General features: G+C 52.8%; 1 protein-coding gene across 1 annotated transcript in view; it reads right to left on the bottom strand.

The window, feature by feature from the left end:
• The window catches only part of NCL (nucleolin), an 8,547-nt gene extending 7,952 nt beyond the window's left edge, over window positions 1-595 (bottom strand). The window contains exon 1 of the mRNA XM_029960735.1: window positions 536-595. Coding sequence (XP_029816595.1) covers window positions 536-595 — 60 coding nt within the window. The remainder of the gene's footprint in view (window positions 1-535) is intronic.
• Window positions 596-16,878: the final 16,283 nt, after the last annotated feature.

Genomic DNA, 16,878 nt, shown 5'->3' with positions numbered 1-16,878 from the left:
TCCCCACCCTCCACGGCTGGCCCTGCGGCAGCGCGGCACCCGGGAACACTGGAACCCTGCCCGAGCACACTTTCGCCTTATTCTTTGGGGCTGGGGTCTCCCCAGCGCTGCATCTGCCAGCCCCGCTCCGCTCCCCCGCGGGCATCCTCTGCCGGCCCTCAGGAAGAAGAATCCGCAGGAGCTGGTCAGCGTACAGCTGCTGGGGTTGCAGTTGGCACAGGAGCACCCTGCAGCTGCCACCCTCCACCTCTCCCGTCAGGGAGAAAAGGCACAAAGCTGGAGAAAAAAATAAGCCCGTGCTTGCCCGATGAATGCTTTTGAATTCAGTCATTGGAAGAAGATACCAGGTTTCATCCTGTGGAGTTTTACCCCGGTGGTTGTAAAGTCAGGATAGGAATGACCCCCGGTGCTCCTATTTAACTTGCTGGTGTGCTGGCACGGCTGAGTGCTGCGTTACCCCTGCCTGTGTTCCCCCTTCCTGTGTTCCCCCTGGACTGGAGTGTCCTCCTTTGATGGGGATTCCCCACTGCCTTACCTCCCCTCCCACTTCATACTGGGTGTCCAGCCAGCTCCTGGGGTCTCCTGACTCGGGCATGTGCGACTATACCAGTTTGCCCTTCCAGGGCCTGCTTGAGAGAAGCCCCTGACTTAGGGAACACAAAATCCTAGTGAGACCTAAAGAAAAAAAATGCAGATTATCAAAGAATGCAGACCTCCATGGCCCTGATGGCCTTGAGGGGATACTCCTGGGTTGCTCAGTGCCACCTGAAAGCAAGGGACACACTGTGGATGAGCCAATATTACTGGCTCCTAGGCTGTCCTAGTGCCTCTTTCTACTCTGCTGGGCAAGGAGAGGCAGTTTCCAGGCAGGCAGAGCTATAGCTAAAGGCACCTGCTAACAAAGAGGTGATGGGATCAGCCAGCCTCTCCAGGAGCAAGCCAGCCTGTGGAGAGCCTGCCACCATCAGCTAGTACAAGGAGGGAGGGAGCTGGAACAGAGGGGAGACTGCCCATATCCCAGCCCTGGTCACATATGCAGGCAGATGGGATCCCAGCTGGGAAAACCCTTTGTGTAGGGCAGCTGGACTCTGCACATGAAATAGTGTCCCACTGTGTGCTGCAGGAGCTGTCCCCAAGTGGCTGGGGGAAGAAGTGACACAGACCCAGGGTGGCCCGAGGGATTGCAGAGTGATGGAGACAGAGGACAGAGAGACCTGGAGGGCATTTTTATCTGTCTGAAGCAAGAGCTGATTGCACTTTCCTTGCCATCCATGTAGTGCAACAAAATCCCCTACTATGATTGCCTGTACAGCTCTGCTGCCAGTGCTGGGGCTGGCCCTGGCTCCTCCCCATGCTGTGGGAGGGGTGGTTTGCCGTGAGAAAGGGACAACTGTTGCTCCAGCCAAGGGCAGTTTTGGCTGGTGGGACACTGCGTGTGTCTAATAACACAGTGCCAGTGGTGGGATCAGTGGAGAGCTGGGCTGGAAGCTGGCCAGTCTCAGTTCCCAGCCCTGGCAAGGGACATGTCTGTATGGCCTGTGCTCCAGCTCTCTTCCCAGCAGCGTGCTGGAAGGTTGTCCTTGGCACTGGCATCTCTGAGGGTGCAGCAGGACCCGATGTTCAGGGAAAGGAGCACAGCACCCCCATGCAGAGGAGTGAGAACCAACTCTGCCTACAGTGTTGTGTTAATCCACGCACCATTGAACAGGTCTGGATATGGCCCGAACCTGCCAGCTGCTGTTGTGGCCATAAAGGGCCTGGGATGCTGCAGGGAGGAAGGTAGCCAGGGCATTGCAGATTCCAACACTTAGGCTGGGCCTGTATCCTACCTGTGGTCAGGACCTCCAGGCAGCCCTAGCAGGGGGCAGGAGGATGCTGGAGGGGAGCAAGGCTAGCCTTGTTTTGGGAACACACCACATTGCAAGGCTGGCCCAGTGGCACAGCACAGCCCCGCTCCTCTGCAGGCACTGCCAGAAATTTCAGAGCCAAGGGAGGTCTGCAGAGCAGCATCGATGAAGGGTAATTTGGCCAAAAGAGCAGGTTTAACAGCTCTATTTGTGCAGTAAATATACTTTAGGTCCTTTTATGGCTGTCTCTTGTTGCAGCGTTGGGAGCGTTGATCTAATTCCACAGTTAAAGGGAATTTAACTGGTTTAGTGGAGACCCCAGGAGGGATTTGCCATGGATTTGCAGTTTCTGGCACAGCAGAGACTCATCCCCTATGCTTCTCCCAAGCCTGGCAGCACTGGAGACACCTTACCCAGCTGCTGCTGCCCAGGGCTGAGGGGAAGCTGGGCTGCGAGCCAAACGGCCTCCCCAAAAGCCATGAAAAATGGGTGACCAGCTCGGGGGGATCCCCACAGGAACCACAGGTGAGGGGAGTGAGTGTCCCCAGACGTCCTGTTCAACCAGCGCCTGGTCGCGGCTGCGTGTTTCCACTAGATGGTGACAAAAGGCTGCAGTGCCTGTCCCGGGTGGGAGCCCGCGGGGTCACCCGGCCCCCCGAAACAGCCTCTGTGGGCACAGCTGAGCCGGACATCCCACCCTGCCTCCTGTATCACTCCCAGGAGATCTGGGGATGTGGAGGAGAGTCTGAGACGCGCCCCGCGTTTGATACCTACCAGATATAAGCAGTAGCCAAGTGCAGTCAGGAGAGGGAAAAGTGGCTGGTGAAGGCAATTGCTGCCGGAAGACTGTCAGGGATCTCCATGCAAACACCCCGCGGGTGCTCAGAGAGGGGGGAAACGAGCTAAAAAAAGTCATTGAATGTGTCCAAGTTCCCCATCCCCAGCTTGCTTCCCTGGCAAGGGAAGCTCAGTGGCTGTGTGGTCTGAGCAGTAGCCCAATGTGGATTAAGGCATGGCAAAGATGGCAGCAAAAATACCACCAAATAAGCAAATTTACCCATCCCAGGTCTAGGTGCTGCTTATAACCTCTTGAGCATCCCCATGTCCCACTGGCAAAACCTCTTCCCCTGTCACCAGTGCCCACCTCACCCCATTGTGCTGCTCCCATGCCAGCAGGTACCACAGATGATGGATGGTAACTCAGCAGGACCAGGCACTCAAGGCTTGTTCTCTCTCTTCCCAACCGCACAGCTCACTTCAAATACCTGTCAGGTGGAGAAAACTATCCCCAGGCCCTGATTAATGCAGGTCATCAAATGAGATGGGTTTGTGTGGTACTCTAATTAAGTCTTTTCTTCATTATCCCCCTGTCCATGCCAAGAGGAGAGCCCTCAAGGCTGATGAGTATGAAGTTGGCGCAGGGCTTGCTGTGACGAATGGCATTTAATTTGAGTGGCCGCAGACCAGCACACGTCCTGTGCCTTGGAATGGGCAGCTTGGGACACATTAGGCTGCAGGAATGACAGTGCCTGGCAGAGAACGGGATTTCTTCTCTGCAGACCATCCTTTCTTGAGGTGGGATGCTGAAGGTATTGATGGGCCCCTGGAGCCAGAGGTACCAGTTGTCACTCCAGCAGATGCCAGGTGATAACCCAGCACATCCCTGTGCCATTTCCTGGGGTTCATGAACAAGGAAACGTCCTGGTGACTCACACAGGGAGTTTCGTACATGCTGCACTTAGCCCTGACTTCCAGGTATTCCTCAGAGTGGTCTTTTCTGGTACCCTGCAGAGAAAAAGGGCTTTTCTATTTCCAGAAGGAGCCAATTCCCGTAAGATGACCCTTCTGGCAGTCCAGTTCCTCTCCCTAATACCTCTTGCCTGGAGCTGGCAGCAGGATCTTGCTGCCTGCCTGTGAGCCCCCAGCAAGCCCATGCAGACACCCAGAGCCTCTGGGCCAGGAGGGACTCCCTTCTGGCTCTGCTCAGTGGGAGGAACAAGTGCAGCCCTGGAAAAAAGGTTATGAGGGAGAGAAGTGGGATTGAAACCAAGAGGACTTGCAGTAGGTGTGAGATAAAGAGGAGGAACCAGGATAGGGAGATATAGAGCAATTTGAGTGGTGAGAGGGAGGCTTGGGAGCACTCTTCTCTCTTGGATTGCAGGAAGTTGGAGTGGAGAAAGTCAGTGAGATGGGAATAGGCAGGTGTTTTGAAGCAATGCATGCAAATGCCTTTATATCCCAGGGCAAGTCAATCTGGAGAGAAGCTACAGGTGATCCCAGTTCAGCAATCCCAGGCCAGCAGCCAGCTCACCTCACAGTCCTGTGCAACTGCACATCTCCCTGCACTGCCCTGCAGCACTTGGGAAGGCTTTCCAGGACCTTTGTGGAGACAGCCCAGAGGTGGAAGCTCTTCCTTGCACAGGCATTTCTATGCATCCTATTCATCTCCTAGAGCTGGGGCAATAGGGAACGGGATCCAGACAAGCATTGGGTCCCCAGGGATGACTGTCAAGACATTCAAGTAAAACATCTGCACCCTGCCTGTGGCTCAGCACATCTGCCCCTTAGCACAGCCCCATGGAGCGTGCTGCTCACACGTTACCTGCTGGAAACTCTCTCTGCTCCCAGGTCTGTGTTGGGCTATTTCCATTTCACAGCAGCTCCCAGGCACGGGGCCAACAGAAGGCAGACACTGCCTGGAGCAAAACCAAACCAGTCAAACTTTTTTTCTTATTTTTCTTCTCAATCAAAAAAATTTCAATCTTGAGTCCGAACTGGAAAAGCAGGAGTCTCTCTCCACTCCCCTTATTTTTGTGTTTGTATCTGAGTGAGGGGGTGAGCTCATCCCTGCCTTGGGAGCCACATGCACCCATCACTCAGTGAAGGCAGAGAGCAGATTGGCATGGAAACCCTGGGCTTCCCCTTACCTCTAGAACCAGAACAGAGCCAAATGCCACCAGGGAGAGCAGAGCCACACACACGCACATGCACACGTGTCCCCAGTATAACGTGCCCTAGCCTCTGCCAGGGAGCAAGAGCCAAAACTGCCCTCGAAAACAGGCATCAGTGCCAGTGGAAAGCATGCCAGGTGGCTTCTTTAGCTTAGTGGGAAATGTTGTATCATTACCCCAGGGAGCTGCTGTGCTGTGTTCTCCCAGCTAAAGTTGCCTACTGAGCCCCATCCATGCAGTTTGCAAACCTCTTTCCTCAACTTGCCAGTGGGAGGGACTAGCCACCCTGAGGGCTCTCATGGTTGCATGGAGAGATCCAGACACAAGCTGAGCTTTTGTGGAGAGGATCACTTTGCACTTGGCTGTGCCTGCAGAGCTCAAGCAACCTGTGCAGGTGTCGAGGTGTAGAGACCACCTGAGAGCCTGGGAGAAGTCAGAGCTCAGGAGTCAGGGACACTGAGCCCATCCAGATTTCGCTCTCCATCTGCCCCAGCCTCTCCTCCACAGCAAACTCCATCAAAAGGGAGGGCTAAAAGTACTGTCCCAGCCCAGACCACTCTTGGGTTGTTTGTGCCTCGTCCCAGCAGTACATTGGGCTGTTTCACTTACCAGCTCTCACTGCAGAAATTCCCACTGACAGGATGCGAGTTAAAACCACTGCTTTGAAACTTCCTACAACCGCAGTTAAAAATAAGACTCAGAGGAATAATATCCCCACTGTTGGTGCCGTCAGACCTGAAACCTGGTCCTGAACGACTCACTGGTGTCTCATTAAGCTGGGCAAGCGTGTGATCATGATATGTGCACCCTGGGAGGGAGGTGAGAACATGGTTTCTTGGGGAAAAGTCCTCTCCTTCCCATCCCTTACAAGGCAACAGCTCCTCTCCCTGTGTATATGAAATAGCAGAGGAAGCTTGAGGCAGACTGAAAATTACACTGCATCTCTCCTGCTTAGTTTTAATTGTAGAGCAAAGAAAGAAGCCCATCAATTCATCCCGCTGGGTAATTAAATGCTTAATGCTATTGACTATAAAAACATTATGGTTCAGCAGCCCAACACTAATGCATTAATAATCGCTTATATCATGGCAAGGAAGGGGCATGAGCTGCTCCCAAGGAACATGATAGTTACGCGGGATGGGAGCTTGCAGTGAAACCTTAGGGACTGAATGAATTAGTGCTGTGACAACCTGCAGGAGCGAGAGCTTATCCTGTGGAGCAGGGGAACAGGGAAGGGCTAGAAGGACCATGGAGAAGGCAGGCAGCCCCTACCCCAGGGAGGCTCCCCCCAGCCATGGCAGTGGGGATGGGAGTCTGGGCTCCAAGCATCAGTGCTGCCCCCAGCACAGCTCTAGGATGTTGTCAGCCGTGGGATCTGGAAGATAACTCTGAGCAGTACAACCCATTTATAACAAGCCATGGCAAAGGCATGAGAAGGTCTGCCCACCTCCTGCCAGGTTCCATATTCCCAGTACTTAGCTGTCTGCTTTAGTATATTTATTATGCAGATGATAGATGATGTAGAGCACAGGCAGAGCCTGCACATTGCCTGGGATTAAGCACATCAGAATGGGACTGAGTGAGCACTGCCAAGCTGGAGAGGGTGATTTGCTTGCTGGGAAAAGCAGTGTCAACCCTCAGAACATGGCAGCAGTTTCTGTGCACTTCCCAAGGGGTTCTCATCCAGTGAAGGATGGGGACTGCTATGGTGGCTGTACAGCATCACCCCCTGCGGGGACTTCAGAGCCCACAGGGCAGGAATCCCATGTCCCATTGCCAAGCAGGATGCATAAGGACCATTTTCAGAAGGTGGAGGAAGGAAGGACCTGCAGCAGCATGGGGGGAGGGGATCCTTCTCAAGACCATCCCCTGCTGAGTTTTTTCCCACTTACCCATGAGCGAGGCATTGCCCCTCCACAGCACTGGGTTACCCCAGCACCTCACCTGGAGCTTAAAAATCCACGAGGCACAATTTCCATCTAAGCTCTCAAACTCATGTCAGCAACCCCCTGCCCAAGAATAAAGGGAGCCCATGCAGCCCTTCCTGACCTCCAGCATGAAAATGAAAAGAACTTGCAATTTTCTTTGAGCAAAACCAAGTACAGATCATGCTGTCAAACCCTTATTTCATTTGTTTTTCTGAAGGCTCTGCACTATTTGCCTTCATTACTTTCTCTACCCTGCCATAGTCCAATAATGTAGCATCTGCCCCATAAAAGGTCCATGAATATAATTTACAAGTAGTTGGCACTTTCTGTCTTGCCTGTGAGGATGGGCTCCCTGGGTGTGCTGTTGATTGGAAAAAGTATGGCTTTTTACAGTTATTCTCAGTGGGATAAGTAACCTCTGAGCACTGTTTGTAGCCTGATTTATCTTCATGAGGTTGCAATTCTTCCAAACATTTGATTGATGGATTGAAATTGAACCTCTTTAAGTATATTTCTTTACAGAGTTTAAAAAAAAAAAGTCTGGAAAGAAAGAGGAGGTGCTTTCCTACAGGCCCAGGGATGAGGAAGAGGGTCCCTCTGGCTTTTTGAAAATGGCTGAAGGTAGAGACTGAGCCAGGGGAGGAGGAGTACTGGTGCTCCCTGTGTCCCACCTCTCCAGGAAAGGCAGCCCTGACTGTGTGAGCTGCTGCATTTACTCTGTAAAAGCCTTTATGAAACTGAAGTTAGCCTAAATACACCTATGTTGGTACATATGTGTGTATAACAGCCTTGCTAAGGGTTTGTTGGGATATTAGGAAAGAAATAGATTTCCTGAGAACGCTGAGGTAAGGGAAGCACGTTCCTGTGTCTCCCTTTGGATGTGCCTGTGCAGTGGTGGGCAGAGGTCAGGGTCTGTGCTGTGGAGCACAGACAGTGCTTGCTCTGCACCCTTTTTTGGGAGCAGAATGAATCATTACTGCTATGGATGCCAAACCCAGCACCCTTTGGGCTCTGAGCCTCATAGCCTCATGCCTAAACTTGCTGAGATTGATGCAGATGTGCCTCTAGGCTGAGGAACGTCCAGACTAGTCCTACCATCTCACTGGGGCTCATCCTGTGCCTGCATCCTCACCCTGGCTCAGGGCATCACTCCCAAGGAAACTGAGGCTGCTCCACACAAAATGTCTCCTGCTGCAGGGCCTGCATTGTCCAGACCTTGAAGGTGATAAAACATCCCCAGTGGACAACCCACAGCCTTTGTGGGAGCAAAAGGATATTGCACTGGGAGAAAGGTCCAGAAGGGAAAATTTAATGGAAAGCCTACAGGGGTGCCAAGTTTTTCTATTTTAATTGGTTTTCCTTGGCCTTCAGTTTTCAAGTGCCTCTATCACGCTGCAGGTAAAGGCTGCCTGTGCACAGAGAAGAGACAGGAGGTTTTTGTTCAGGACTAGCCTGAGCCCTCACAAACACCTGCTGCAGCAGTGCAGGGGTTAACCCAGAGCCTCGTTTCACCATCAATCTTTTGCCGAAGTCTTGGCCAAAACCGGGATGGGGTTATTGAAAAGATCGTGCAGATTGGCCAAAGGTGGGGGTCAAGAGTTGTTTTCACGTCTGACAAAGACAGAGGAGACAAGTGCACCCCTGGGTCCCTGCCCCAGAATCCGGCAGGGATTTGCTGGAAAACTGTCTTAAGGCAAACCTTAGTGAGTCTAAAAGAGCGCTGAGCTGTACTTGCACTGTCATTCCTGCAGCACTAGTGCAGTACTGCACAGCCTGAGCTTCACCCTCTTGGTATTGAAAGATGAATTTAGCACAGGAACGACCAGAGGGTGCGAAAACGCACCAAGCACGGAGGGTCCTGCATGGACTGCAGTGGGACCATGTCTCCCTACAGCTTGTGCTTGGAGATGCTCTGGCTCCCCCTGGGTGCTAAATTGAAAGGATGCCAGATTGCTTAGCCTGGTCTTTCCTGCTGTTTTAAATTGTTCTCCCAACTCCTGCCTCAAGCACAGTCAGGCTTAGTGACCAAAATCATCATTGGCACAGAAAAGCCAAGTATTGGGACCTCCTGAATGGGGTTAGAGATCCCCAAACCTGTTACTAGTAGGTTTAGGGTGGATAATCATGAGCCATGCACAGGGTACCTCACTGCTGATCCCAGCATGTCCCAACACACACCTGCAGAATAAAATTGCACCACTGTCAGCCAAAGAACCTGTTCAGCTCTGGAGAGTTGTTGCACTGGGGGGATGTTAAACCTTTGGGGCAAGGAAGCAGGCCAGGAGCTGTGAGGAACAGCACATGGACACAGAGACGCCTCCTAAGTCTGGTGCTCCCAGCAAGGGAGGAGATGCTTGAAGATAGGGCCCATCAGACCTATGTCAGTTCCAAGGATGGATGGTTTCCTACTGCAACCCAGTGGCTTTTGGAATAGGGATTAAACTCTGTTACACCTCCCAGCTACATCTGCACAGAGACAATCACCAGAGAGACACAAATCCTATTTTAGGAGGAAAAACCTTTAAATGCTTCTATGGCCACGCTCACCCACCCCACTGGGTGCAAATGGGTGCTTTTCATTGCAACTATCACCATTTACTCTGTTTTCTTTCTTTTAGCTTTTTGCTGCTGTTCAATGATCCATCACACACATAATCGGTAGAAATGCCTCATCTACCTCCCTTCTCCCCTGGTAGGGGGCTGAAGAAGTTCTCACCCAGCCCTGATCTTGCAGGGCTCCCAGCTCGCACAGATGATGCTTTAGCACGGCACTTGCTGCTGTTGTGTTTCGGGCTCCTGCCAGATGGACTCACCGCCTGTCAGCCAGGATTGCCACAGAAAAATAGGAATGAAACCCAGCTCAAGCCATTTGCTTTTCCATCTGTGCAAGGAGGTTGTTTAAATCAGTCCCATCAGAGAGATTTGGAGCTGAGGCCAGGATAAGTTTGGACAAGTGAAGAGCTGTAGCGAGATGTGAATCTCCCTTTAGCCAGAGCAGAAATCACTTGAAAACACAAATGCAAATACAAGGCAGTACCTGAAAAAAGGCAGCTTGAGCCTGGTATTGTTAACAGGCTCCCAGGATGGCTTGGGGCTGTAGGTGTGGGAGAGAAGAGCAAAGCAGGCAGCAGCAATATCCTCCCTGTTCCTTATTAATACGGCGGTGAGGCTTGATGGGTCTCCTAAATTATAATGTCTTTCTTGTCATTAACTTGATTTCTTTCTGGTGACAGCAGCAGCAAATTGGTCCCAGCTGTTCTGAGCAAGGGATGACAAATTAAAAGGAATTAAACTGAGCCAAGTGCTGGAGGGGTTGGTGTGCAGAGGAGGGGGTGCTTTGGGCCAGTGATAACTGGGCAGGGGGGGAGTGGGGAGCTGCAGTAATGGCAGTAGTGGGAGATGCCAGGAAGGGAGAAGTGGTGCCAGGGCTCACACTTCTCCCTGTGAGCAGGACACTGAAAAACAGGTGTCTGCCACAGTGAGGTCTGGCTGGGGAAGGGACATCCTTTTGTGTGCTGAAACCACTGCCATGCGAGAGCACGCATGGAGACTGATGGGTTGTGGGACCTAGCCCAGCCAAGGGAGACAGGGAACCTGTAGGAATGCTTTTTGAGGTGGAAGTTGCCTGAAAGGGATAAGACCAACAAGCCAAAAGCCTCCCTTGAGAAAGCAGGACCTTGTCCACCATTTGCCATAAAGCTGCAGCACCCCAGGGATTCCCCCCCTCCCCTTGGAGCATTCCCTGGCTGGGCATGAAGGGCTATGCTGCTGAGTTTCTTTACAAGCCTACACAAGCAAGTGTCAGGCAGCAAAGAGTTTCTAGCAGCTGTCCTGGAAGAGGTCAAGCACAGAGCTGAGGAAAAACAGATTTATGTCCGTGTATTTATTTTCTGCTGCCCACTGGCAGCTCCTGCCCCTGCAGGCACCTACCTGCCCTGCTGGGGAATGGAGAGGAGCTTGCCTGGGGAAGCCACTCAATCTCTGCCAAATACCTACTGTGAACCTGTGTCCTCACCTCCTGGCAGCCTCAGGCTGATTGCTGTGTGAAATATAGCTTTTGGCCTGGCTTTCAGCCCCAGAGCCAGCTGGGACCATCCTGTGCCTGATGCAAGCTCTGGGGGCGGAAGGGGATGTCTCATTCTCAGTCTCAGCATCATTAATGTGAGATCGTCTGTAATGTGAGACAGTCACTCCAGCCGCCAAAGAAAGATAAGAAGAAAGATGTATTTGGCCTCCAAATGCCTCTCAGACAGCTTTCTCCAATGCACCACATTAAATAGTCCTGAACTGAGAAGACAAACTCGCCCTGGCTGCCGTGATAAGCACAAAGAGTGATAAACCCACATAATTAAAGTCTGCCACTATAATAATGTTGCAGCAGAGACAGCTGGGGTCTAGCCCTGAGCCTGGGTCCATATCTTGGATTTTTACTTGTTTTCATTCAAACTCATTTTGGAGGGATTCAGCCCAGGTACTGCCAGCTCCCAGGAGGGAAGGGAAGATGCCATCTGGGCATGGTGGAATGGAGGAGCAAGGGCTGTTATTCCCTTCCTGATTCTGTGACACAGATGGGTCCTTAGCAGAAGCAAACACTCTCACAACCACATTTGAAGAGCAGCTGACATCATAGAAAAGCACCCAATCCATGAGGAGGCGTTTCCCCTTGAGAGACTCCACCACCACCCTCAGGGACCTGCTCAGGGACAATAGGGACTGGTCAGAGACCAGTTTCACTGGTTCTAAATATATATATATAACACTAGATAAAAGTTAGCTTTTCCCAGTCGGGGCATCCTAGCCATCCTCTTCATACTGGAATTTATTCCACCCCAATGAGGACTGGAGAGCTGGTGCCCCCTCATCTCACACAGGGGACCAGGGCAGACCCCCGGGACACGTGTGCTTGGGACCCAAAGTGTGGCTTGTGTGGCTGTGGGGAAGTCCTTTGCAGGGCTTTTATTCTCCAGGTCAGTCTCAGGATGCTCTACTTGCACTCCCTAAGCCCTGGGGACCTGTTCAGGGACAATCTGGGGCCTAGGGGCTGAGCCCAATCCCTCCAGTCCTGCCAGCAATCATAGCCAGTCATTAGCAGTCCCCATTAGCCTCAGAGCTCTGCCATGCAGCCAGCTTTAATCCACTTACTGCTGCGCTAATTATGCATCACTTTCATTTCTTAACCAAAGTGTCCCCATGAACAAAATTAAGCATCACACAGGCTCCTCTGACATAAATTCTGTCATCTTTAGCAACAACACAGTCGCGACGGGAGAAGGCGTGGGCTAACCAGGCAGTCTCTTCTCTTCTAACCCACTGAGGTGGGGTTTTAACACTGTCCCAGGTGATGCTTGTGAGGTACCCGGTGGCTTTAATGCGTTGTCCCTGCTAGACTGCACTGTGCATTGAACCTCTGTCCTTCCCCTCACCCTGCCATGAGGACAGCGGGATTTCAGAAAGGAAATAACACCCAGACCTTCACTTCTTAGGGATGTCTTTTGTCCCTCTAGCCCTAGTTCGTTCCCTCCCTGCATGCCCTAAGGTAGGGAGAGGTGGGGTACAGGGATGCCATCCCTTCCCTGCACATGGCCTGGTTCCTCCAGGGCTGTTGGGTTTGCTGTGACGTGGAGAAGGACATCCCCAGTGCAGGTGACAGTCACACTGCACCGCAGCTGAGTCAGCCTGAGACATCCAGAACTGCACCTGAGCTCCTCCATCCAGGCCCTTGGGTGGGCTGTGCTTCCCACACCGCCTCTTCCCAGCCTCCCACAGCACGAGGCTGCCTGAAAGCTATTTTCTGTGAGAGTCCTGGCTCTTTGGGAAGCAGCAGGAAGATGGGGCTAAAAGTTGAGCCCAGGAGTGCCCCCTTGGAGCAGAATCAAATTCTACATATATATGTTGGGGGTTGGACTAGATAACATTCAAAGGTCCCTTCCAACCTGAACTATTCTATGATTCTATGATCTCTCACTGTCTGTCCCCCTGGGTGTTGGCTTTTCACCACCACCACTATCGTGGGATTCAAGAGAAATAAATGAAATATGGTTCAAAAGGCTGCCTAAGCTCAAACCCAGCACATCCCTGTGGTTTCCTGACACCTGCATTTTCCTGCTTCCCTGCTCCCCTCACAAAGTCTGGGATCTTGGTGGGAAAGGCTGCTGTGCCACATCCATGGTTGGGCAGCCCAAATCTGCCCCACTGCCCAGCCCCAGACAGGGACTGCTCAGTCCCAGGAACACAAGGGCTTTGCTAAATTAACACTGGACAAGTTTTCCCCATGCCATGGCTGTGTGAAGGAAGTGAAAAACAATTCTTTTCTTGAAACCATTTTCCCTTGAAAAGGGGCGGCAAAAAATCTGCTGGCACACTCAGGAGCCATCTATCATGGCTACAAATATATAAGGCAATTGCTGTAAAACTTGAGTTTGGCTCTGTAAAGGAAAAAAAAACCACCCCATGCCTGTTGCAAACAACCACAGCACAAAAAAAAAGCCTTACAAGGCTGGGGCAGCCTCACAGATGGATTGCTTTTTAATCCCCAAAGCTATGGTGATAAATCTTTTCACTGAAAGCTCTGGAGATACTGTGTCGCTCAGGGTGTGCGGCAGCGCAGGGGGAAAACAACTCCATGAGCTGCTGGGAGGGAGGGAGGGAGTCTCCTGGGAGCGGAGTCAGAGGTGATGGAGGAGGACGGGTGCTCACTGTGGGGGTGCTGAGTGGACACGGCAGGGCAGGAGGGCTCCCTGCAGCCAGGAGCAGGTGATTAGGCAGGAGCAGGACAGAAGCTGCTGTAAGTCTGGGAGGACAGATGAGACAGAGACACATTTTGGGGAACGGCTCTTCGGACTAAGTATTTGGAAAGGAGGTGGTGGTGTGGAGCCCAACTTGGCCATGTGCTCCATATTGCAGGGACAGAGAGATGCTTCTCCCAGCTCCAAGCAAAGACATGGAGCAACGGCATCCACACACTCCCTGCAGCTCCTGGTCCCTCGATGTACTTCTGCTCTGTCCCCTCTGGGCTGCCTTGGGTCCTGAAATGTTTGTTCAGTTGACTCCCAGGCATTGTTTTGGGATGCCCCTTCCCTGCAACCATCCTGAAATGCCAGTCGTTCCCCCTGGCCAGTTACATAGGTGAAGCAGTGGGAACAATTTACCCATCCCTTGCTTCTGTCTTCCCCTATCCCGCAGGGCTTTTTACTTCTATACCACCTCCCTGGCAGGAATAATCCCTCTAATTTATACTGGGAAGGCAGCAGGGACTAGACTGACCCTGAGGGCTTGAGGCAGTTGGGAGCATTGTCCTCAGTGCTAACAGGCTCCATAATTCCCTTCCTGGGGTCTGCAATGAGCCTGAGGCTGGCAGGAGCCATCATCCACTGCTTTCCTAGTGATGGAGAGGCATAAAACCCTCTCCATGAAACCATTCTCCCTGAGGAGATCAGTTCTTTTCATTAGGTTACATGCCCTGACTGCAGATTTTACTATTAATTAAGGGATTAAAGGACTTGCCCGGGAGCCTTTGATTCCAGCATCTCTTGAGAGCCTGGCTGGCACGTGGTAACCCAGGACATCTCCACACACTGTTGCCAAACCACAGCCAGGGGGGCAAAGTTTGCCCACACATCTCCATCCAGGAGGTGCCACCAGCTGTGCTGCAGCTGCAGCTTTGCCAAGTTGTTGGGATGTTTTTCAGGGTAATCCCGGCCCAGCTGTGTGTGAAGGGAGTGGGTAGGGGGGCAGCCCTCAATATCACTGCCCAATATGCCATGGCCTGAGCAGAACACACCCCTCCTGTATCTCAGAGAGGGGAATTTGGGGTAGCTAAGGAGAATGGGGAGTCCCAGGTAAGGGGATGGCTAGACAGCTGGGGACATAACGCTGGATGAAGGCAAAGCCAGTGATTTGTCTTTCTGGCTGCTCTGAACTACTCCAGCTGTGCTGAGACCCAGAATGCCCTAAAAAAACCCTGGGAACACACACATTGTCCTCTGGCACTGACAAGGAGCTTGAGCTGGAGCAACCACAGCTGCATCCTTGCACAGCCTGGCTGCTCATGAGGAGGGGAACATGTTCTCCTGCCTTTCAGCACAAGGGACCCCAAAGCTTCACGTGGGCACCTGTCTGTTGCTGCATAATAAAATACTATTGACTGCCTATTAAAAAGCCATTCCCTGGAGATTACTGGCTGGGGAAGTGGCTGAGTGAAGTGAGATGGGACAATAATGGCCATCAAGGAGGCATCAGTCACATCCACTCATGTAACAGCAACAAGAGTCTTCACATGGCTGCCAGAGTGCTGTTCCCTGCCAGGACCATCAGCAACAGCAGACACAGAGGGATGTCAATGCCCTTGGCCATGCTGACATCCTCCAGAGAGCGGCTGCAAGCAGTCAGCAGGACTGAAGTGCACTGAAGTGCAGAGTTACTGCAGCCCAATGCCCACCCTCATTCAGCAGCACCCAACAGGACCCACAAGGGCTGAGGAAGGGCTTTGCCCATGGCAGATCCTGCTGTGGGGATGGGAAGTGGAGGGGAGCCATCTGCACTGCCCCTGAGCCAGGGACTGAGTGAATGGGGGCAGGAGGGAGTTTGCAAGCTCCAAATCCTGCCCATTTTTATTCACTGGCCTGGCCACAGTCCCGTGTGATGTGCTCAGAAGGGGCTGGAAGCAGAGCAGCAGCTGCCAGTGCTCTGCCTGGGGCTTGCTCCTGCTGTATTTCTGCTCAGGTCCCCTCAGGGTCCATGCTGCCCAGAGGCAAGGCCATGGGATGCTGAGCCAAGGAAGCCTCCACAGCTGGCCGGGGAGAATCGGGGCTGGGGAAGTAGTGCAAAGCAAGAGCTCAAGCTGCTTGGACAGTCCCTCAGCTGCCATTTCAGATCCTCAATATTTCATCCTGTGGGAGGACCTGGTGTACACCAGGGAGTCAGCAGCACTGATCTCAGACACGAAATTGATGGGTCCTTCCACCCCAGGAGAGCATGACCAGCCAGGCCACGCTCCCTGGCATTTTCACGACATTTTATGAGCCATGTGTCTGGGGACAGACTGATGGCCACCACCCTAGAGGCAGCTGTCCCTCTGCAAAAGCCCCAGCCCCAGCTCAGCCTGAGCATCCTGGAGACCAGGAAGGGTGCATGCATCCCACTTAATAATGCCCTTCCTGCTGTGCCCTGAATGTGCCTGGACCCGCAGACCCACAGAGGCAGCAGAGCCCTCAGGGAGATCTGGTGAAACACCCTGGTGCCCACCACCCTGGTGCCCACCACCCTGGCACATGGCCCTCTGCAGGAGCACGGCCCAGGTTCAGTCCCATGCTGGGAGCAGCGCTGGGTCTTGGGGGACACAACGAGAGCACAAATCAAGCCAATGACCCTTTTTAATTCTCAGTGAGGCTCAATCCATGCACAGCAGGGATGGAGAAGGGCTCCCCACATTCCCTAGGGGTTCAGGGGGCCACAGTGGGCAGAGGAAGAAGAGGGTGGCACCCACGAGATGTTAATCAGAGAGGGGAGAGGGGAGCATATTTATGGGGCACAAGGACAGGCATGGAGCTGTGCCTTGGCACTACAGGCAGTCAGGGGCTCCCTTTGTCTTGTATTTTCCCCTGCAGACTCCATCTTTGGAGAGAGCAACCATACTCCTTCCCTTGCCCTCAAAGGGCTGGGAATGCAGGGTGAGAAAGGAGCTGTACCATCACCCTGCAGCTGGACACCAGCTGGCCCCATTGGTGCCACAAAATCAGGGTCATGTTAGTGCCAGAGAGCCCTGAGAACATCTTGAGGGAGAAGGCACCCACAAACGGTTTTTTTCCCCACTCCATCCCATGCAAACCTCTCCCACCTCCATGGGTCTCACCCCAGATAGGAGCACCTCTCAGGGCACCCATCCAGCACTGTGCCCCAAAACAGCCCGGGGTGCCTGACACCCCCAACACCAGCCCCTGCGGGTTCACCCCACTGGGCTGGGATGTTTTTGGGAATTGCTGGCATATCTCTGACATAGAAATCAACTGTCCCCACATCACAAGGGATGCCTTGGCCAGCCCTAATGCTGAGCAGAGTGCATGCAATGCATCCAGGGCACAGCATGGCCACTGCCACCATGTACCTGGCGCAGTGCTGTCGATACAACCAGCCTTTGCACCCCAGTGGGATGAG

The sequence above is a fragment of the Manacus vitellinus genome, unplaced genomic scaffold (assembly GCF_001715985.3).
Source record: "Manacus vitellinus isolate BGI_N305 unplaced genomic scaffold, ASM171598v3 scaffold_29_pilon, whole genome shotgun sequence".
Taxonomy (NCBI): domain Eukaryota; kingdom Metazoa; phylum Chordata; class Aves; order Passeriformes; family Pipridae; genus Manacus; species Manacus vitellinus.
This window is presented reverse-complemented; position numbering and strand designations above follow the sequence as displayed.